The sequence below is a fragment of the Trachurus trachurus genome (assembly GCF_905171665.1).
Source record: "Trachurus trachurus genome assembly, chromosome: 8".
In the NCBI taxonomy this organism is placed as follows: domain Eukaryota; kingdom Metazoa; phylum Chordata; class Actinopteri; order Carangiformes; family Carangidae; genus Trachurus; species Trachurus trachurus.
Genome location: NC_139905.1, coordinates 8,160,763 through 8,184,716, shown reverse-complemented (window position 1 = coordinate 8,184,716; position 23,954 = coordinate 8,160,763). Strand labels below are relative to the sequence as shown.

At 42.0% G+C, this 23,954-nt stretch overlaps 1 protein-coding gene across 5 annotated transcripts in view; it reads left to right on the top strand.

Annotated features, from left to right (window-relative positions):
* The window catches only part of med25 (mediator complex subunit 25), a 28,636-nt gene extending 6,008 nt beyond the window's left edge, over positions 1 to 22,628 (top strand). The window contains exons 11-20 of one of the 5 annotated variants that reach the window (XM_083977248.1): positions 1,524 to 1,625; positions 7,674 to 7,756; positions 7,856 to 7,913; positions 8,072 to 8,179; positions 9,399 to 9,575; positions 17,028 to 17,144; positions 17,411 to 17,482; positions 20,109 to 20,279; positions 20,435 to 20,558; positions 21,841 to 22,628. In XM_083977248.1, the coding sequence (XP_083833374.1) occupies positions 1,524 to 1,625; positions 7,674 to 7,756; positions 7,856 to 7,913; positions 8,072 to 8,179; positions 9,399 to 9,575; positions 17,028 to 17,144; positions 17,411 to 17,482; positions 20,109 to 20,279; positions 20,435 to 20,558; positions 21,841 to 21,944 (1,116 nt within the window). In that variant the 3' untranslated portion in view covers positions 21,945 to 22,628. Of the gene's footprint in view, positions 1 to 1,523; positions 1,626 to 7,670; positions 7,757 to 7,855; positions 7,914 to 8,071; positions 8,180 to 9,398; positions 9,576 to 17,027; positions 17,145 to 17,410; positions 17,483 to 20,108; positions 20,280 to 20,434; positions 20,559 to 21,840 lie in introns of all 5 variants that reach the window. The other 4 variants (XM_083977247.1, XM_083977251.1, XM_083977250.1 and 1 more) reach the window with 4 other exon arrangements.
* Positions 22,629 to 23,954: the final 1,326 nt, after the last annotated feature.

The following is a 23,954-nucleotide window of genomic DNA, read 5'->3' as shown; positions in this document are numbered from 1 at the left end:
CTTGATTTGATTGGCTCAGGCCTCTGTAATAATAGATAGACAGATAGATAGATAGATAGATAGATAGATAGATAGATAGATAGATAGATAGATAGATAGATAGATAGATAGATAGATAGATAGATGCTGCGCTTAGCTACGTGATGGCAACGTTCGGTGACGCACAACGTAAATCCTCCTTCCACCACCTGAACGTCTCATTTAAGTTCTTGATTTGCGGTTTACGAAGCGCCATAAAATCCGAAATCCGTCACAAAATCGTGATAACAGGGTAGGTTTTGTTGTCTAAAGAGCCGTGCATTGCGATGTAACGGCAACGGCCACGGTAGATCCGACCGTCCAGATAAACCGTCTAATGTCAGCATGGTCGTTACAAAAGAGTTTGGGACACAGTTATGTTTCCAGTGAAAAATAAAAAGAGTTGCTAGGTGATAAGAGGCGAGGTTACAAGGGGCCACGGCGCCGAAAATAAACCCTCTGTATTTTTAGTCTGAACCTCTGATGTGGATGAAGGGTTCGTTTGATCTCTTTTACTGTTGAGATGGACACATTTTCAGCCTGTTTAGCTCCAACGTTACATATTCACTTTCATCAGCAGACGCCATATTGGATTTCATGCTTTTGAAACGCTCTTTTTTTATTCCAGAAGTGCTAACGGCATCTTTTATCCCATCAGCTGAGCCGTTGTCATGGATATAGGGGATGTCTTCTTGTCAACATCATTTTTTAGACGTCCTGTCTGTGGATCACACTTCCACACCAGTGTTGGTCATTAAGTGAAAACACACATTCATGGGTTGCACATTGGCCCTCGGCATCAAAGCAGTACTGAGGCCAGTTGTAGTTATTAACTAGTGACTGCCTGGGAAAATGGTCGTTAACCTTGTGCTGACTTGTATTTCATTACATTTGTTGTAGTTTCATCACGGTCGACATTTCTGTGGAGTTATAACTGTCTCGCGGCGCTCAGCAGAAGACTTGATTTGCTATTCTCACCCGCTTGTAAACAATATCAATGTTTAAATCCTATTGATATTTTCAAATGTAAGTGCCCCCTGCTCAATTTAGGAATCAGAGAGCCAAGACTTTAATCTGCGATGCTGTATCACCAGCAGCCTAGAGCGGACTTTGCAGACTAACACACTGTGTGAAGTCTAATATCAAAATGAATTTTAAATGTTAGTTCTACTACCAGATCAAAACCAGAAGATGTTCCCTTTTTCCCCAGAAAATCACTGTGGGTGCGCTCATTGTTTTTCTGTTTTTCAAATTCATTCATTAATTCTTCGTCCTAGTAGTGGAGCGAGCATGTTTTGCTACTTATTTTAAATATGGATGAAACTGTTTAAAATTAGCCAAACAAAATATTTTGTGATGTTCAAGTTAAATCATCTCTCTACAAAATCTTATGTTTTATGTTACCAACTTAATGGGGGCTGCATTTTACTCTGTGTTTTCTCTTGTTTTTCTCAACTGCACCTGTTGACAACATTTTTATTTTATTTTTTTTATGCTTTGATCAGGCTGGTGTGGCTGGACCGCAAAACACTCCAAATCCAATTGGACAGCAGCAAGGTGTGGCCAATAAGATCGTTGCATGGACCGGCGTTCTTGAGTGGCAGGAGGTAAGGCTCAGTGCAGGAGTATACTGTGTATTTAACAGCGTTAATGTAATGTAAACTTTATTATTTAGACTCCAGGTCCATTTTAAAGAAAGAAAGAAAGAAACGCACATCATTTTATAAACTAATAAACCAATAATTGGAACTGTTAAAGGGATAGTTCAACATTTTGGCAAATTGGCCCATTGCCATAATCCCTATAGTCATAGCAGTAAGTTCGTTACCTTTAATTGTCGGTGCAAGCTATTTTTAGAACGGCGGAGCAGAGCCGTGAGCTGCTCAGAGCTACGCTACGGAGGCTAATGGGATTTCTTGGTTTCCCTCATCAAACTCATCAAATACACAATCCAACAACTCCAAAACTCTCTGGTGGACAAGTTGTGACCTGCACATTCACCACGCTATGAGATAATAACAGAACGTTACGAGACAGAGTTGTTTTAGAGGTAAATTCATGCAAAACCGCTGATGTGCGTTCCCGTCGGGGACAGTTTTTCAGCAAGCAGTCTCGGCATTTACCTCTAAAACAACTCTGTCTCGTAACGTTCTGTTATTATCTCATAGCGTGGTGAATGTGCAGGTCACAACTTGTCCACCAGAGCGTTTTGGAGTTGTTGAATTGTGTGTTTGATGAGTTTGATGAGGGAAACCAAGAAATCCCATGAGCCTCCGTAGTGTAGCCCTGAGCAGCTCACAGCTCTGCTCCGCCTTTCTAAAAATAGCTTGCACCGACAATTAAAGGTAACAAACCTACTGCTATGACTATAGCGATTATGGCAATGGGACAATTTGCCAAAATGTTGAACTATCCCAAATTGTTAATGATCTGTCCTTCTTACTTAAACTGATCATACTTTACACATTAGACTTCTTGCATATGTTGCAGCTCCAACTGAGCCAGTTGCAAGTAACTATTGCAAACACATGATATTTATCACAGATGGATGAGTACGTAGAAAAGCAAATGCAGCGCTTTAACAACTCATATTGATTTATTTAAATAAAAACACAATTGATCTCAGCTCCATGTTTACAGTCAGATTAGACAATGGTTTTTCGATCCTCTCACCTCATCTTATAGTCTCAGTATTGCGAATATTTCCCCAAACTTTTCCTGCCTGGATAAAAACCAGCACGACCCGAGAGCTGCAGTTGGCGACCACTGCACCCGTCAAGCGTATTGTGATATACGGTGACATATTGTGATCATCACCGGTGTCTGCGACCGATCACTGCGGCACGTCTTTATGGCCACCTGTCATTGATTACACCGTGATTAATTGCACATCATTTTGCCGCCCTGCTGCTATCGGTGCCGCTCAAGGTCAAATCGATTTAGTTTACAGTCGCCGTGCTGAGGCAGGAAAATGGATGTTAATGGGTTTTAAGCGACACTCATGAGGCCTTCAAGTGTTTTTTTGTTTGGTGAACAGACTCGGATCAATCTCCCCCATCGACTGTAATCTCCTCCTCCTCCTCCTCCCCTCTTCTTCTTCTTCTGTTTATCAGAATTATTAAAGTCGGTTAAATGCGGAGGAGGACTGAGAGTGAGAGCGAGGAAAGTCACAAACAGCACGTGGACAGATTAGAGGCAGGAAAACATTGCTCTTAATCTGCTGTTTCCTCTTGTTAGTTGTTGGCTCATCAGTCTTCCAGCCCTCGTCGACTCGTCTCCGGTGTAATCTGCATTGTTCAGGAGAATTACACCACAGACACTTAAACTCCATTTAAAAGAAATGGTTGTTGATTAGAAACTCTCCCCGACGATGCCAGCTCACTTGGCTGCGGCTCGTTCTGTGTGTGTGTGTGTGTACAGTGTTATCAATATGTTGCGTTTCTCTGTTTGGCTGAAATTCAACCTGTTAATTCTGGGAAGTCCTTTGTCGTCTCTCTAAAACGTGGGGTAATACTTTCCAGAATAGTTTCTAGCCTATTTATTTATTTATTTTCATTTACTCTCCATGTCTAATTTAAAGTAGATGTGTGTAAACAGGATTGTTCTGTCACTGTCCAACACGCCTGGCTCTCTTCACCCTCCGCTCTGGGAATAAACAACCCATTAATCTGCAGAGAAAGAGCCGAGCACAATGCATTTGTAATTGGGCAGCACCAGGTCTAACAGTGGACCTGACTAATATGCGATTGATTGATCATTGATCCTTTTATTGACGGCCCTGGAGATGAAGAGGTGTCGGCAGCTTTTTTTTTCTTCCCCCTCTCCTCCCTGTGGGATCTTTTCGCTGCATCGACGCGCTTTTGAAAAGTAGTTAGTTTGTTTATTTCGACGTTTTGCTAAAGAACAGATTATCCGCTGGCGTTTTAAAAGTCCATCCGTCCGACCGGTTTTTAATTGCTTGTCCTGATTGGGGTCGCATGGTGGCAGATTGGGGTGAACAGGGGGCAGCGCTCCCAGCGTCCCTTTCTGCAGCTCCCAGGCCAGTTGGACGACATAATCCCATCAGCTCGTCCTGGTGTCGTCTTGTAGCAGACTGTTAATCCCAGGACAGGGAGCAGTTTGGACGCAGCCTCAGCTCAACCACCACTGGTTTAGTTTTAGTTTTATTATGGATCCCCATTAGTCCTCATCTTGGTAATGACTATTCTTCCTGGGGTCCAGACACTTACAGAATTAAATAAATGAAAAACAACAAAATAATAATAGTAACATATATTTTACAAATACAAAACAACTTTTCAATGTTGGTCATATATGATGGGAGCCGATTCACTGCTCTATACATCAAGTCAAGACAGGATAATACTAAAGATTGCAATACCAGTTTAACTGCTGAACCTGACAAAAGATGAGCAGCCCTCCTTATCATTGAAATGGTTTTGCTCATTTTAGATACAACTCTATTAAAGGGATAGTTCAACATTTTGGCAAATTGGCCCATTGCCATAATCACTATAGTCATATTAGTAGGTTCGTTACCTTTAATTGTCAGTGCAAGCTATTTTTAGAACGGCGGAGCAGAGCCGTGAGCTGCTCAGAGCTACGCTACGGAGGCTAATGGAATTTCTTGGTTTCCCTCATCAAACTCATCAAATCCAACAACTACAAAACGCTCTGGTGGACAAGTTGTGACCTGCACATTCACCACGCTATGAGATAATAACAGAACGTTACCAGACAGAGTTGTTTTAGAGGTAAATACAGATACTGCTTGCTGAAAAACTGTCCCTGAAGGCAACGCGCATCAGCGGTTCTGCATGAATTTACCTCTAAAACAACTCTGTCTCGTAACATTCTGTTATTATCTCATAGCGTGGTGAATGTGCAGGTCACAACTTGTCCACCAGAGCGTTTTGGAGTTGTTGGATTGTGTATTTGATGAGTTTGATGAGGGAAACCAAGAAATCCCATCAGCCTCCATAGCGTAGCTCTGAGCAGCTCGCGGCTCTGCTCCGCCGTTCTAAAAATAGCTTGCACTGACAAATAAAGGTAACGAACCTACTGCTATGACTATAGGGATTATGGCAATGGGCCGATTTGCCAAAATGTTGAACTATCCCTTTTAATATGTGTCGACCAAGAAAGTGTTTCATCAATTATCACACCCAATAATTTGGCCCCTCTAACTATCACCCTGTATGGTGGGCAGTCTAACCCTGGTGAGTCTGGACTACCTGACAGACAAGCTGCTGCTGCTGCTGCTCCTTCTTCCTCCTTCACCTTGGTTGAACAATGGAGCTCATACCTGCAGAGCTGGCGGGTGCTGCTCCTCGTTCCCACCGCTCCACTGAACGCTGAATGTCACCGTCAGAAAACGCCCCCCCCCTAAAAAAAGAAAGAAACGGCAACACTATCCAGAAATAGCAGAGGTGCCACTCCAATGTCAGCACCTTGATTTCCTGTCTATAAACACCACAAACAGAGCAGAGGTGACAAAGCAGCATTTAATCCTACAAAAGCAGCTCGCTCCGACGCCGTGGACCTCATCGCAGTGTAATCACAGCAACAATAACAACAAATTCTCCTCCAGCTTTGTGTCCTTGTCTGCTCAGACATTTTCTGCCATGCTTAAGATTTTTTTTTTTTTCATATTGTTGCTTCAACTCCCGACAGGATCAGAGAATAGACTTGCAGTAAATAACTCAGAGAATCCAGACAGAGATGCTCCCACTCGCACTCTGGCGACCCTCTCTCCATTGGAAGCGTTGGGCTTTTGATGTAGAAGCCCTGTAAGTGTGAACACAGCTCTTTGCCAGGAATATAATGGGTGCTCATGGATCACAGCACCGACTGACGCATCCCATAATCTGGCAGCGACTCTGCAGTTAGAAGCTATTTCAGATTTAAAAAAAAAAAAAACATTCATAGATGAAGTTAAAAAGAATAAACTCTCCCGACCCTTCGAACGTCGAAATCGTTTTTTCCCTTTCCAGATACAGTCGGGTGGATGTGGCCTAAAAAGATTCATTTTTACAAGTTTAATCCACTTTCTCTCCTTTTAAAAAAAACAAACTACACAAGACAAAGGAATTATTCAAATAAGTTTAAGGCTCAGTAACTCGTATCAGGGGTGGATGGTGAAAGCTCTTTCAGCTCTATATATACAGGACCATTTCTCCACTGATGTGAAACACCACGGTGTCTGCACTGTCTCTCCACTGGGAACTCTTCCGATTCCTACAGGACACTACAGGGAAAAGACTCCACCAATGTTAGCAGTAGGTTTTTAGGGCTGCCGCCGCCGCCGTCGTCATGGTGCCACAGGCTCCTCCCACTCAGCTTCTGCCTCAGCTAGTTGGATGTTAAAGACAAGACGACTGAGGAGACACTGCCTGGTTTGGGAACGATCTCGGAGGCGGTTGCAGTTCTGTGCTGTGAATAGATTTAATAATCAGATTTTCATTTTTTAATTTTTAACCTGAAGTATAGATTTAAACAAATCGACAAAATTGATTTATCCCCCGAACTCCACGGGATAAAATCATCATCTTGTAGCACCTGAACCTCTGTTTGCTCAGGCTGTTTCTAAAAACAAATGTGTAAACATCAGCGATGCAGGTTTTTTTAATCATGTAGTGATTTGCAGCAGTGATGCAGCACAGGTTCAGTAAAACAATGACACAAAAATGTTTTTGTACCTTTATAACATTTGTATTTATTGAGTACAGTAGTATTTTACATACAGCGGGGAAAATAAGTATTGAACGTGTCAATAGACTTGTATGGTGAGCAGTATAGAGGCCATGGCGGTTAAATGCATTACTCATTGTTTTTTGTTTTTTTATAACTGTACCTGCTAATTGCAGCTCTCTCTACAGCTCTTTGTCAGTGGACATCGGCTCTTGGACGACTCTTCTTAGTTTTCTTTTGACTCTCGTGACCAGTTTATGGTGAAATGTTCTTTTCAGTTCTCGATTAAAGGCACTAACGAATAAAACGGTGCATTGAGACACATCTGTAACCAATGCATCAGTTTGTTCTGCAACATCAGTTTCTGAAGGTCTTGAGAAGCTCTTTGCTTTTCCCCAACATGAGACGCCTTTTGTATGACACCTTGGTGATGAAAAACCTTTTCATAGGCGTCAATTTGGACTAAACCAGCTGATATTACTTTGCACTGATACAGTAGGAGACAGGATTACTTCCTAAATACTGACAGACTGCAGCTGCTTTCTTGGCTTTCCAAACATTTTTGCACCTCCTCCTTTTCTTCATGTGTTCAATACTTATTCCCTGTGTCATTACACATTACTTAATTTCTGGACATGGATGTTTGGATTTCTTTGTATATGTGCATTACTTGGGTTGTTCCCGACATCTGGTGAAAATTTCATGCCAATAGCTCGATTAGAAATATATCTTCTGAGAATAATGTTGACGCGTTCAATACTTATTTTCCCCGCTGTATCTGTCAGTACGTGTAGAAAGTCGTCATGTTGAATGTTGTCCATCTGCTCCTGCAGGTGTTTCCTTACTGCTTGATTTTTGACATGTGTCACTGTGTCCGGCCCCGTCTCTTTCCTCCCCCTCCGCTCCCCCCTCGGCTCCCCCCTGCTCCCCCCCTGCCCCCCCTCTGTATTACTTCACTGCAGAAGCCGAAAGCTTCATCCATGGATTCAACCACCAAACTGACGCGTTCTCTGCCGTGTCAGGTGCACGTCAACCAGGGAGAAAACCTGTGAGTGTCCCGAGAAACTCTACGAACCTCGTCTGTACAGGGAAGATTTATTTACTGTAACTAACTGTAACTGTTGTTGATGTTTGTGTCTCCGAACAGAAACACAGACCAGTGGCCACAGAAGCTCATCATGCAGCTGATCCCACAGCAGCTACTGGTGGAGAACATGACTTTTTTTTCTTTCACTATCTTTGTGTTTATACTGTGTGAAAGTGTTGTGCAGACTTTTGTTTGCAGCAGCGATGTTGATGTTGATGAATGATGCATAACTCCACCTCCTCTCTCACCCCCCCTTCTCTCTCTGTCTCTCTGTAGACAACCTTAGGTCACCTCTTCAGAAACTCTCGGATGGTTCAGTTTCTCTTCACCGACAAAGACATGGAGTCTCTGAAAGGCTTGTACCGCATCATGGCCAATGGATTTGTAAGTTTTCAGCTGCTCTACCTCTCTCTGAACCTCAAATCTGTGTGTGTGTGTGTGTGTGTGTTTCCCCCCTCCACGTCCCTGATGCTATGCATGATTCAGTGTGACTCGATTCATTCTCCATGACTGTAGTGCCAGCGAGTGCAGGTCCCAGCTCTGTCCAGTAGATGGACTGAACATGCTGCAGTGTGCTGGTGGAGGCTCTAGAGGGGGATCCAGACCATAGATACAGTCACTTTCTAACTAGATAATCGGATTAGAAACATGCTTTGCCATCAGTTTAGATAAAAAAAACTTTAATTGTTTAGTTTGGATTCAGTTGCAGAAGGCTAGCGTAATGATAAGGGGGTTTTGTCGTTGTGCTGCATTGCTAATCAGGTGATACCAGTGAGAAATAGCAGAGGCATTAATAGCATTTAGTCCGGCTGAGCTCTGCCACTTCGCCTGAATCTGATTTACAGCCCAGAGAAAGTTCAGTATGAATTAAGTTAATACCATTTGCATTCAATTTATAAAACTGATGCGTTTGATTGTGCAAAGGAGCCCATGATAAATACTGTGTCCGCCAAGCCAGAGCCCATCCCATAACTACACAGGGTTCCCACATGTCCTGAAAAACCTGGAAAATGGTAGACCAGTTTTCCAGTCATGGGAAACACATGGAAAATGAGAAAAAAAAGTCAAATGTCCCGGGAAAGGCTTGAGTTGTCCTGGAAAATTATTTATCACAGCTACCAGAGCTCTGTTTGACTTCTTCAGACCTCACTAGGAATCGGCATTTCCAGCAAAAGCACTACTCGATAATCACCACAAACTGATCGACTATTCTTTAAATATTTGAGCCTTTCCATTTTTCCATGTGTTTCCAGACTATAGTCTCATAAACTATTTGCTTTTTTTTCAATTTAATGACTATTTGAATATTCGATAATCATTGCCCATCCCTAGACCCCACCAAGGATTTCTTTTCCAAGTGCCTAGCGGAAAAAACAAAAACAACATGTTAACATTGTTCTATGATACATTTTGTCATCATTTCTAAGCATGTTGGAGATTATTTCAGAGATGAGTTAGAGTGTGTTTTTCAATCAAGCTGAAAATGTCCTGGAAAATGTTTTCAAGAGAAGAGTGTGAACCCTGTTACACCCGTTCCCTGTTGGCGAGGTCTTAATCTGCCCTGTGACCCCCCCTCCCTCCCTCCCCTCCCTTCCCGTTGCAGGCCGGCTGCGTCCACTTCCCCCACACCACCTCGCCCTGTGAGGTGCGGGTGCTGATGCTGCTCTACTCGTCCAAGAAGAGGATCTTCATGGGGCTCATCCCCAACGACCAGAGCGGCTTCGTCAACGGCATCCGGCAAGTCATCACCAACCACAAGCAGGTCCAGCAGCACAGAGCGGTGAGTGGAGGAGGGAGGAGGGGGGAGGGAGGAGGGAGGAGAGGGGGAGTAGAGACCAAACGAAGGTAATAATGAGGAAGCATTATAGAGGAGCACCGGGGAATTGAGGCGGATTGTTTAAGGCATTAAGGTGCATTGTTATTGACATTTCATTTAGCCGGCCCGGTATCTTCACAGCAGCCACTAACGTCTCTCACTCCAGCAGAGGAGGCTAATGGGGCTAGCGTTAGCTCAACTGCCCACTGTCGCACCCCCACCTCATTATCTCTGCTTAACTCAGGCAGATATAGGTGCAGTGTGTGTATATATGTGCTCTTCAGTCTTTTCATCCTCATTCAACAACATCAACATCTGTATTATGGGCCGCCCGTCGGGTTGCACTGTTCAGCTGAATGTCGGCTACTCTCTTATTATGCAGTAACGGTGTGTGTACTGTACACTTTAATTACAGATAACAGGTTCAAGTGGTGGCACCCGCAAAAATTAGGGATTACATCTGTTTTCTATTATTTTTCCTGCCCCGTGTGAAGCCGCGAGGGAAGGCCGAACGGTCCGACTGCTCCAGAAACATGATCGCACTCTGGACTGAACACGTCTCTAACACGGGTTCAACCACCGCTGAACTTTAACGTCATGAAGGAGAAGTTGATTTATATCAGGATCAGACTGAATGACGGAGGTGTTCCTGATAAACTGACAGCTGATGGAGTGTATGCTGATGAAACACTAGTTTAACGACACTATGCAGCACTAACGAAGTTGCATACTCCAGTGAGAAACGGTTTGTCGTGTTTTGAGCTGAAACAATCGGTTAATTTATTGATTAGTTGATCAACAGGAAGTTAATTTGCAGTAGTTTTGACAGATGTGGGAGCAAGTTACACATGTGCAAGTCCTGGAATCAAACAGATGAGGTAGAGTCACAAATCAAGTTATGATGATTGAGTTATTTAGAAAATAAATAATAATACAAAAAAGTCAAATCATTCAAATTCGTCAAGCGAGATTCAAGTCCTAAAATTTCAGAGAAGTCAGTTTATGTGACTCAAGTCCCCAATGTTTGAATTTTGTTAATGAATTAACTGTTTAGTTTAGTGAACTTTATTGTCAATCACACTATATAACAGTCAATGGACACAGACATCAACAATAATAAAAAAAAACACACAGATATAGAGACAGACAGACAGACGGACAATAGCCTATGATATTGTGAAGTAATAATAAGGTGCAATATGAAAAGTTAGTTGATTGATTAAAAAAAATGGCTCTAGCTTCTCAAATGTGAACCGTGTTGGTGTCTGATATTCTGTTTGGTGGCGAAATGAACAGGATAAAACAAACTTCTGCCACAGGTGCAGCTGAGAAACTCTGATAATCAATCATCTCAGTCATTTCTCACCATTTTCTGACATTGATCAACCAAATAATTATTAGAAGGAATTAGTCTAATTACTCAATGATGAACATAATGGTTAGTTCCAGTCCCATCACATCTGTCTTGTTTTCGAATATGCATGTAGTTTAATAATGACGCTTCACATGTCACTGTAGAGAAATATCGGTAACACTTTACTTGACGCCTATCTCTATAACGCATTATAACCACACTTATAATGAGTTATATATATAGTTATAAACACTCATAAATGATCATAATTCTTTATAACAATAATCATAACACACTATAAAGCATTTTATCATGACTTATAAGGTCAGGTATTATAATACGTTATAATTGTTAGTAACTCGCTGACAATGCCCACATCCATAATGCATTATAAATATAATGTGTTATAATTGTCTTATAGATATGTATAACTATCATTATAAACACCTATAAATTACCTTAAGGCTTTATAACAATAAGCATAACCGATAACACGTCATGATAAAATGCTTCATAGTGTGTAATGATTATTGTTATAAAGCATTATGATCATTTATGAGTGTTTATAACTATAGTTATACAGTGCTTTAACTGCATTATGACTCATTATAAGTATAGTTATAATGCGTTGTAGAGATACCGAAATTACCGAAATATCAGCGTACATTCAGACCAGTTCCTCCGTCACCTTTTGCTTTAATTTGAAAATGTGTAACTCAGTGCGAGTCAGATTCAGGTGGACGCGGTGTAGCAGCAGCGTCCTGGTCTGATCTGGTCTTTAAGGACACAATAATGAAATCCTGGTGACACTGCGAGTTCATTACAGGTTACAACAAACGCTGCTGCCTTGTCCACATGACGTAGAAGTTTCCACTCTCTCTTCGCCCGCCGCTCATCTTCATCCCTCGGAGACGGGGCTCTGATTTAAAAACGTGTCTTCTGGATTAGCTGTCTTTTCCATCACAGGGCTCAACTCCAGCTTATTGCAGCCGGCGTTCGTTGAGCGAAAGGTTTTTTTTTTTTCTGCTGCACGGTCGGCGGCGGTGAAACAATGCAGCATCCAGAGACGAGCTGCACTTTAAAAAAAAAAAAAAAATGAAGCCTAGTTGTCAGGTTTACATGAGTTAAATTACATTTCTCCTGCTCGCCGCCTGCTCTCATCAGCGGTGATAGCGCTTGTTTACTCAACCCGCTAATTTTTCTGCCTCTGCAGAAGCGCAGCCGGCTCTATATGTAAGTTGAAGTCATGTGTGTACGAGCATCGGGGGCCTTCGGAGGAGGCAGAAGACATGAAATTATAATGAAGATTTCTTCCCCTACCTCTTGTGTATCATCACGTATTCAGTGCTGCATTGCTAATAGGGAAGCGCTACAGCAATCTTAACGTAATTAAAATTTCAATTTGGACCAGTAGTTAAGGTTTCTCCGTGCAAAGCCCTGGAGTGGCATTCTTCGGGAACGAGATTGTGTAGTTTGTTCGTCTCACGGCAAGACAGAATTGAATATTTTTCCCTGAAATGGGATGGGGGGTGGGGGAGTGGGGGGTGTACAGGCTGTAAATCTTGATCCAGGATTTCAGCGGTTACTGGGTTAAAGACAGAAGATAAATCACAGACAGAGGAGGAGAGAAAGAAGAAGCAGCTGTTTTTTCTTTTTTTTTTTTTGTTCGTTTCCTCAATAGACCCAAAGCCGAGTGTTGCTTCTGTTACTGTTGGTCAGAAAACACACACCATGCATTAGCACAATCCCTGGGCGATTCGTTCAGATTCAACAAGATGGATGAATGAAGCTATTGTTTTTTTTTTTCTTTCTTTTCATCACGGTTTTCTTTGCTGCTGTTGTAGAGGAAGGATGAAACGCCCTGTGGAAGCAAGACGGTGATCCGGTTATACAGTAATAAACAGCAGCATCGTCCCCTTTTTATTCACCAGCATGATAAAAATCTTAAAAAGCACAACCGTCTGTTTGATTGAACGTTTTTTAAACAATGCAGTTTGTCCAATAAATAAATAATAACTAGACATTTAAAACACGTCATAGTTCAACATGACATTCAACAGATAGACTCTGAGTGACAGGCACAGAGAGAGAGAGAGAGAGAGAGAGAGGGACAGGACGGACACAGACAGGGACGGTGAAATTAATAGATGTTGACCTTTTTTAATCTTAGGGATAGGAGAGAGATAGAGGGAGATGACATGAGGCAACAGGGAGAGACTGACGGTGACACCTTAACATGTTGAATGTTTTTTATGTCATTAAGAGAAGAGACTCAGAAGTTTATTATGAAACTGTGGCAAACAACTGTTCAGGTAATGATAAAAAATAATAACATTTTCTTTATTTATATAGCAACTTCTTAAAAACTAAGGGTTTACAAAGTGTTTTTGACATAAAAGCAAAAAAAAAACACATGAAACAATGGCAGAAGAACTTAAACAACAGCGACGTACGAACCATAAAGAGCCCAACTACATAAACAGACAGCAGACAGATGTGAGATGATGAAAACAACTAGAGGAGATAGAAACGGTAAAAAAAAGACGAATAAGCACTAAAACAACATAACGCACAGATAGAAATAAAAAGTATTTAAAGGGATAGTTCAACATTTTGGCAGATAGGCCCATTGCCATAATCCCTATAGTTTTAGGAGTAGTGTTACCTTTATTTGTCGGTGCAAGCTGTTTTTAGAACGGTGAAGCAGAGCCGAGATCTGCTCAGAGCTACGCTACGGAGGCTCATGGGATTTCTTGGTTTCCCCCATCAAACTCATCAAATACACAATCCAACAACTCCAAAACGCACTGGTGGACAAGTTGTGACCTGCACATTCACCACGCTATAAGATAATAACACAACGTTACCAGACAGAGTTGTTTTAGAGGTAAATACATGCAAAACCGCTGATGCGCGTTCCCATCGGGGGCAGTTTTTCAGCAAGCAGTCTCTGCATTTACCTCTAAAACAACTCTAGGTTCTGTTATTATCTCATAACGCGGTGAATGTGCCGGTCACAACTTGTCCACCAGAGCGTTTTGGAGTTGTTGGATTGTGTGTTTGATGAGTTTGATGAGAGAAACCAAGAAATCCCATGAGCCTACGTAGCGTAGCTCTGAGCAGCTCGCGGCTCTGCTCCGCCGTTCTAAAAATAGCTTGCACCGACAATTAAAGATAACGAACCTACTGCTATGACTATAGGGATTATGGCAATGGGCCAATTTGCCAAAATGTTGTTGAACTATCCCTTTAAACAAATAAAAAAGTGAAAGTCCAGGAATGTATTTTACTTTCTTTCTACCCAGTTCCTGTTCAATAGTTAATACTGTACTCTACTCTACAATACTGTGGGAAAGTTTGGGAAGGTTTAAATGTGTCAAAACTTGGAAACCACCCAGCTCCGCTCCACAGAGTAAACTCAGTCTCTTCTTCTTCTTTTCTGCCTCTTTAAGCAGGTGTCGGTGTCTCATGTTGTGTTTTTCTGTCTCCTCAATCCTTGCGCAAATAAAAACGTGGACTTTGTTCGACTTTTTAAATGTGAATAATCCGAAGCTACGTACAGAATCAGAAGCAACAGGCGGCCTGTCCTTAAACTGTGGATTCATCATGTTTATTATGACTTTTTTTTTTCTATCTTACGCAGCAGAGCGCCGGCAGCTTTAGTCGTCATCGGTGTTGAGTTTGTTTTAAACCGTGAAATCCAGAATAGCAAACACCTCAGCAGGAGGTGCTTGAAGTTAAGTCTCCGCTGGTGTATCATCATCCTCCATGTTTGTTTTTGCTCTCCTTCTGCACACTCTGGAACAAAGGGAGGTGGATATGCAGACTCAGCCCCACACTCGACGCTGTTAACACAGTCAACATCAATTACATGCTGCAAATATGTTGACTGTAAACATAGATTATGGATTCAGTACAAACATCTGAATTTGTAGGATTTGTTCATTTATTTGGACTAAAGGGGGAGGGGGAGTTGCTCACAGGTTTGTTGGTTCAGCTTTTTAAAATGGATGAATTTTAAGTCTCTGATTTTTTTTTTTTTTTCCCCAAAAAAATATTTTCCCAGCTGAGAAACATAAATTCAGTTTCTTCCCACCACAGTCTCTCCTCTTGTGATTTACAGAAGTAAACTGACAACAGAAAGATTATAGAGAAAGCAAAACAAACTGCTCTCTCTCTCTATTTTCTCCAGATGTTTTCAGCAGCTGTTTTTTTTTTTTTTACTCCCCAGCTGCAGCAGGACATGTGAACATCTGGACGTTAGGGTCACATCTGTTTTAAAGTTATATCCGTTTTTCTTTTCCCCCCACATGGATCTCATTTTTATCCACATTATAGCTAATAGCCGTGGAGCTAATAACTACTGTAAAATTAAATTGACTTACAAAATTTATAATCTTGCCCTAATTATGGCTTCAAAGTTAGATAATTAGAAATGTTATTTTAACCATTTTGTAAATTTATCAACGTATTATAGTTCGTTCATTCATTCAATGTTAATTAAGGACACGTCGGCAGCAAGAAAATCACACAAAAAAAATCCACTTAAAAACCAAAAATGATTAACATTAACCCAGTGAACAGATCCAGTTGTTTTTCTTTATCTGGGGTTTAAACAAAGGCCACTCTCCATGCTTTTATTTTGAAGTTAGCAGGAAGTTCCTCTCTTTCTCTCTCATGAATCTGAACCTGCTCTCTCTCTGTCGCTACAGTAAAACAAAGTGCGACGTTGTGACTGTAAAGACTTGTGTAAATATCCAGTCGATGACTTCTGTCGTCCGTCTGTTCGGAATCTGATCATGTTTGTTCACAGGATCTGACTCGGGAATGAAATAGTTTTTTTTTTTACGTTTCGCCAAATTAGCTTTTTGCTGCTCTTGTTGGCAGCTCACACACGGACGGATGTACAGAAAACTCTCAGTGGATTATCCAAGTGGCTTCATGTTTGTTGAGTCAGAGATACGTTATCCTCAGAAAGTTGCACTGGATCTAAAATCATGTGCATTTTGTCAGGATGTTTAAATCTGACTGAGACAAAGTGGATGATTTTTTAAAAATGTATATTACAGCTGTCGTATACGTATGCATATTTGTTTTTTGTCTTCAGTTTTCCTTTGGTTTCAGGATTCTGCAGGTCCAAGTAGCACAAATATAACTCACCATGGTTCATCTATGACGGGTCAGACTTCAACATTAATCCTCTAAAAATGAATAAGTAAATAAACTCAGGAGGAAAAAGAAAACAGCAATGCAAGAGCATGTGATCACTCTTTAAAGGGATAGTTCAACATTTTGGCAAATTGGCCCATTGCCATAATCCCTATAGTCATAGCAGTAGGTTCGTTACCTTTAATTGTCGGTGCAAGCTATTTTTAGAACAGCGGAGCAGAGCCGCGAGCAGCTCAGAGTTACACTACGGAGGCTAATGGGATTTCTTGGTTTCACTCATCAAACTCATCAAATACACAATCCAACAACTCCAAAACACTCTGGTGGACAAGTTGTAACCTGCACATTCACTACGCTATGAGATAATAACACAACGTTACCAGACAGAGTTGTTTAAGAGGGAAATACAGAGACTGATTGCTGAAAAACTGTCCCTGACGGGAACGCACATCAGCGATTTTGCATGAATTTACCTCTAAAACAACTCTGTCTCGTAACGTTCTGTTATTATCTCATAGCGTGGTGAATGTGCAGGTCACAACTTGTCCACCAGAGCGTTTTGGAGTTGTTGGATTGTGTATTTGATGAGTTTGATGAGGGAAACCAAGAAATCCCATTAGCCTATGACTATATGACCACAGGGATTATGGCAATGGGCCAATTTGTCAAAATGTTTAACTGTCCTTTTAATGCAAGCCTCCTGGTTTACAGCTGTTCTGACCCGTTCCTTCAGTTCTGGGGCTTTTTCTTTCTCTCCAGTGTCTTTTTAAAACGACTTGACAGTTCGTCGTCAGACTCACAGTAACAACAGAGAGTTCACACCTGCATGTGTCAAGTCCTGAGCTCGATAAACTGTTGTGAACTCACAGTGGTTTTTCTTTTCTGTCTTGCAGCAGCAGCTGGGCGGAGGAGGGGGTCCGATGCAGCCCGGTCAGGTGAACCCCAACCAGAACTTCCTCAACAGGCCCGCCGGACCCATTCCCGTCTCCCACGGCAACGTCCCACAGCAGGTAAACCTCGCCCCCTCCCACCACAAACACCGACACCGACACCACGCCGCGTTGCCTGTGTTTCCACATCAGTTTCCCTCTGGCGCTGCTGCCTGTTGTCGTTGTTTACACCTTCTACTGCCCTCGGTGCCCGCTGACTTCTGCATGCTCTACTGGTAACACTGTCCTCCGCTGTCCCACACCTCCTCCTCCTCCTCCTCTTCCCCCCACCTCCTCCTCCTCCTCCTCCTCCTCCTCTCCTTCTCTCTGATCTGTCCTGTGTCCAGTCTGTGGTGGTGGGCATGCCCCCCGTTAGTCAGGTTTCTATGATGGAGGAGCAGCAGAGGCAGAACAACATGGTGAGACCCTCAGTAGCAGCATGTGGTCAGATTGTCCACAGGCACCTCACTGATCTCTGAAGGAAACTTAAAGGAGAATTCCGGTCAATTTCTAAATAATGCTCTACACTTCTAGGTCTCCGAGTGCGACCGTAGGAAAAAAATCTGAGAACAATATGTGCAGCCAGGACCGAGCTCTCCTCCTGCTAGCTGCGCTACACTGAAGTTAAACAGAGAAGTAATGGGGGCAGAACTTTAAAACCGTGACTTTTGCCTCTATTATGCTCAAAATATCACTACACATGCTTTGCAACATCCACCAGTTCCTTACCACACAACACTGAGTCTGCATAAACTCTGTTAATATGAGAGAGCAGTGCTACATGTGTGTTTTTATCACGTAGCTCTGTTTACTCTAGCTTCCTGGGTAGACCTTATTAGTTGACTGTCGAGCTCGGGACTGTTTCCACATCAACAAAGTCAAAAACACGAGGAAAACATGGATTTAGGAGGAAAACAATGCAGTTACATTCATATTGATGCTTTTTTCCCATCCAAAATCATTTGTTTCCTCCTAAATCCATGTTTTCCTCGTGTTTTTGTCTTTGTTGATGGAAACAGTCCTGAGCTCGACAGTCGACTAATAAGGTCTACCCAGGAAGCTAGAGTAAACAGAGCTACGTGATAAAAACACACAGTTACCATTGCTCTCTCATAGTTTATACACACTCAGTGTTGTGTGGTAAGGCACTGGTGAATGTTGCAAAGCATGTGTAGTGATATTTTGAGCATAATAGAGGCCCAAGTTGAGGTTAGAAGAACTACTGTACCCTCATTACTAGCTAGCAGGAGGAGAGCTAGGTCCTGGCTGCACATATTTTTCTTTAGTCTTTTCCTACGGTCACACTCGGGGACCTAGAGCTGTAGAGCGTTACTTAGAAAATGACTGGAATTCTCCTTTTAAAAGTAATAAATTCACTTTATAAAGGTTTTTTATTTGTATCTATTATACATTTAATTACACTGATTTACCTTCATCTTATGTGTATAAATCAGGAGCAGCTGCTTCGTTTTTATTCATTTTAAACGTTCAGAGTTCAGCTCCAGACTTTCTGAAACTTGAGGAATCTTGACTTTATTCAACACAAACACAGAAAACAACAACAACATCATTCATCCCACCGCTCAGCATCAGGCTGGTCCACAGCTAATTTCCTGTCAGCATGTGTTGACTTTACAGCTCCTTCTTGGTGAATGCTCCTCTTGTAGCATGCTACTGGTGCAGACAAAACAAAAACACAACAACACAAAACAATCCACTGATAACATGACGCATGAGTTTCTGTATCGTACCGAGGCGACGGCTGCTGGCGACATCATACAACTGTCACCTGTCCTCACTCTAGTTGTGCAGCATACGAAGCCAATAACATGTAGATAACGTGTTATTAACAGATATTTGTATCTATTTTATTTACTTTGAGTGCACAATTGATGCACAAACAGCTATTTATAGTGCACTGTTAAAAAACTTTCTTACCAGGTTCTTTACAATGGCAGAAAAGTAAAATAAATCCTTTTTTTAAAAGAGCACGGGTAAAACAAATTAAACAATCAGGAGCGTAAAAAAACTGTAAAGCCAGAAACAAAACACTTCCAGAGGTAAACCTAATAAAAACTCCCAGATAAAAGAACGTTTTTAAGAAGCAGTTTAAAGGAATAGTTCACCAAAAAATGAAATTCATGATTATTGACTCGCCCTCATGCTGATGAATACTCTGGAGTAGTTTTTTATTCCTCAAAGTGCATCTGGAGACCCGGGAGGCCGGTTCATATAGTCCAACGAAATCCTTATACTGTATGAGAGTCAATAGCGCCTGACACAAAAATGTCCATAAAAATAATAATATTCCTCCACACTGCTCGTCCACTGCAATCCAAGTGTCCTGAAGGGATATAGGCTAGTCCAGAGTTTACTCGAAACAACGTAATTTAGGACATTTTTACAACCTAAACAGTCCTGTATTGAATCTATTCATTGCGTGAATGCGAGAGCGCGTCAGGCAAATTCAATACAGGACTGTTTAGGCTGTAAAAATGTCCTAAATGACGTTGTTTTGAGTAAACTCTGGACTATATCCCTCAGGACACTTGGATTGCAGTGGACGAGCAGTGTGGAGTAATATTGAATGGTTTTTGTGTAGTTTTATGGACGTTTTTGAGTCGGGCGCTATTGACTCTCATATAAAGTTTTCGTTGGACTACGAACCGACCTCCCGGGTCTCCAGATGCACTTTGAGGAATAAAAAACTACTCTGGAGTATTCATCAGCATGAGGGCGAGTCACTAATGACTGAATTTCATTTTTTTGGTGAACTATTCCTTTAAAGGAGATCACAGCTCCTTTTCCTAAACTAGATGCAGCTTCTTCTCCACATTTTATTTATCATATTTGTGGCTGATAGAGCAGTCACGTTAAAGAAATGTTAAAGATGAAGTCACATGACATTTACATCCATTAAATATTCACACAGGTTGTAGTTTAGAAATGTAGAATGTATGTTTTTTAGTTTAATAATCAATCACACTATAGAGTCTCAGTAACGGCTCCTTTTGAAACCTTAAACCTGTCCGTCGTCGCCCTCAGATGACCATGAGAGCGGCCGGCCCGTCCAACCAGCAGCCGCCGGTGAACGGCGCTCCGCCCAACCAGGTGGCCCAGGGCGGCCAGCCGCCGCCGCAGGGCCCCATCCTGCGCCTGTCCAACCCCGTCGCCAACCCGCAGCTGCGCAGCCTCCTGCTCAGCCAGCAGCAGCCGGTAAAAACACAGCAGCACACGGCGGTTTGGCTCAATCAGCCCGTAGTAAAATGTCTCATTGATTATCAAGTGGCTGTACTGTAATCGCTCTGTTTGTTGTTGTGTTTTTGTGTTTTTTTTTTTTTTTCTCCTCCTCTGTGTCCGTGTCCTCGCAGCAGGGAGGGGTGTCGCACATGGCGGGCATGATGCAGCCTCACCAGGGTTTAGGGCAGCAGCTGGTCCACGCAGCACCAGGAGGGGGGGCTCAAATGCAGGGCCAGTGGAGGCAGCCCCTGGGAGGTCAGGAAACACCCCACACACACACTCATACACACACAGAGACACACTAACACACACACACACACACACAGAGAGAGAGACATGTGGAGCGCTAGGAAACATGAGACAGTAAATGTCAAAATAAAGGTCTGGAAATGGAGCTGAAGGAAAATAAGAGCGACATCAAAACTGATTCTCTATAACGTTACCACACAGTAGTTTCAGAAATTTACATTTTTTAATATTTATGTGATTTTTTTTTTTTAGGTTCACATGCAATTTCCTGAATCTAATAGACATGAACCCACAGAGACTCGGTTCAGTCGAATCTTCCAGCTGCTCAAAATTTTACAAATCCAATCCGTCAATTATTTTTGAGCGCATTGATTTTGGAGAAAAAAAGTTTGCAGAACTTCTGGTACATTTATTGTATTGATCTCTGAGGTGAAAAACCCCCCAAAAAACTTTCAAGATTTCCACCACTTGAAAAATTAATTTCCTCCTCATCGCCAGACTTTGGTCCCGGTTCAGACAAACGGCCGCCGTGCTGAAGATGAGTTACGACCGGAGCGAGAGCAGATCGTTTTTTTTTCTGTGTGTGTCAGTCACCGGTGGCTCGTAGTGTTTTGACGAATGACTCGTTCAGTGTTTTGAAATACTTTTAGAACAGAATCTATTTCACCTTTTTCTCCTCAGCAATAATAAAATATATATACAGCTCTGGAAAAAATAAAGAGACCACTCCAAAATGTTCTTAATAAATCAGCTTCTCTACATGTATGGCAGCCATCGAGTCCAGTGTCTATTGAACTCCAACACAAGCACCTCACTCTACTTAGCTGATCACTTGAACCAAATCATATTTAATGAGGAAGAAAGATTATAAATAAATAAAAAAACACTGCTGCAATTAAAAATGTGGATTATTACACCAATTTTGATTTCTAAACTCTTCCTGAGTTTAAAAAGTAGTGTTGTGTTGTTTTAAAATGAATATGAACTTGTTTTCTTTGCATTATACAAGGTCTGAAAACACCTGTTGCCATTTTCTGCAAATAAATGCTCTAAATGACAATATTTTTTATTTCCAATTTGGGAGAAATGTTGTCAGTAGGTGAAACAAAAGTGTTCATTTTACTCAAACACATACCTATGAATAGTAAAACCAGAGGAACTGATCATTTTGAAGTGGTCTCTATATAAAAAAAATATTTTCTCCTTGAAGCCACTTTGACATTTTGAATTAGTTTCATTCCCAGCATCATAGAGTGAACCCCTCTCCGTGTGTTCGCCCCGTGTGCAGGTCAGATGCTGATGTCTGGAGGTCAGAGAGGAGCCGTGCCGCAGCCCGGGATGCCTCAGGTCTCCAGCGTCATGGAGGATGAAATCCTCATGGACCTTATCTGACCGAGCGCCGTCGTCGTTGTCGACGACTCAGGAACTGGAACTGGGTTTTTTTTTTTTTTTGTTGAATCTCTGCAGCCAGTTTTTTTCCCACACACAGACACTCACACACTCTCTCCCTCTGCTGCTTGACTGCTACAAATATTCAACATAATTAAGAAGCAAATCATGAGAAGTTCCTCCAGTTTTTTTTTTTTTTTTTTTGTCTTTAACGAGACTGAGCAGCTGAAGTTAATTAGGGGCAGACAATACGCGCATTAGTTCTTCATGTAAATGGTCAAACTGGCAGCGGCTAAGCGCTAATCCTCCATGCTACATCCAGACCAGTGGACACACTCGGTTACATCATGCTCCTGGAAAACAACGTACTCTAATATGAATTGTTTTTTTAATTTTTACACTTTATCACTGACGTCTGAAACGGTATTTTCCCCTTTTTCTCTCATTTTAATTGAGATTTTACTTCTTCTTTTTTTGTTTAGATATTTTGTATTATTGTTATTATTATTATTATTATGACCGATGATGAAGTTGTTTTATGAGGATTGAATAAAAAAAAACAAAGAGGCACAGATAAGTCGTTTTCTCACTGTGAACAGGTTTGTGTGTGTTCATGCACGGTTGTGTTGTTGTGTGTTTTTTGATGCCCAGCCAGAGTCTCCACAGTCCTTGTGCCCACCCACCCCGACCCCCCTCCTCCTCCTTCCCTCCATCCATCCACCACCCTGCATCCTCCCTCCTCCTCCTCCCTGTGTGAAAGCTGCGTGGACCCTTAAGGTGAGAGAGAGACTGGAATAGACACAGTAATAGACAGTTCAGAGTCTTTTTCTGCCAAATAGTGTCACAGTGTTAATTTTAACTACTCCAATATGTCGTGGAACCATAGAGAGCCTCCCTTGTGCCAAGTAGTCCTACCAGATGGCATCAGTTGGCCGGGTTTCCTTTGGCATAACATACAATCAGGCTGACCGCATGCGCACATGGCACCGGCTCCACATATATGCCCACAGTCTGCTTTTTGGGAAAGAAACGGAGACGTGATGATGCTTCCACCTTAAAAACCCAACGAATGAACCTGAAGCTGCAAACACACACACCTGCGACACCTTCACATATCACTTTGTGCATCCCCCCCCCCCTCTCTTTCTCACACTTGGACACTGTGTATACACATACACTCTCCACCAACAGGAAGTGATGTCAGTCCCTGTCACCTGGGAGACAGAGACGGTTGCTAAGATACCGTGACAGTGGGTTCTTGTTTCTGAGCTTTTTTTTTTTTTTTTTTTTCCTCAGCCCCTTTTGCTTTTCACATGGACTCTCACAGATAGACACTAGTCCCTCAGTGGCCGGTGTTCATCCCTCCCATCCCTTAATCACTGGCCGGCCCTCCGAGTCCGGCTTAGCTTCACTTTATCTTCCTCTCTCGTGCTCGCTCGCTCGCTCGCTCCCTCCATCTATCTGCCTCCATCTCACTATCGAGCTATTAGCGCCCGTCTGAGCTCATAAGTTTTTCAGTATCTCTTTTATTAACAGCAGAAAGGTCCATACGGCGATGCGCAGAACAGCGGTGGGGTAAATAAAATGGTGGCTGCGCTCCAGCGATGACGCTGACTTGGCTTTACTCTAAGAAAAACATTATTTTAATGTTTTTCCCTAAAGCCTCATCAGCCAGATGCTATTTACTGTACAAGGCGCTCCTCAACTGGGCTCCATTATATTTTCCCACCGTGCCACATGGTGTCATTATGTTGTCTTTACACGCTCTTTTCACAGATTAACTTGAACGATGCACCTCGGATATATGATAAATAAATGGACATATAAAAGGAAAGTAGAGTGGCGTTTCAAAACTAATAGAAATCTTTATTATACCTCAGTATTCAGTGATTTATAACCTAGATCAGTGGTTACCATGTTGTCACGGTGCCTTTTTTTTTTCATGTAACAGTTTATGATTTAATGTCCAAAAGAACATAATAATATTAATAATAAACTTTATATAGCACCTTT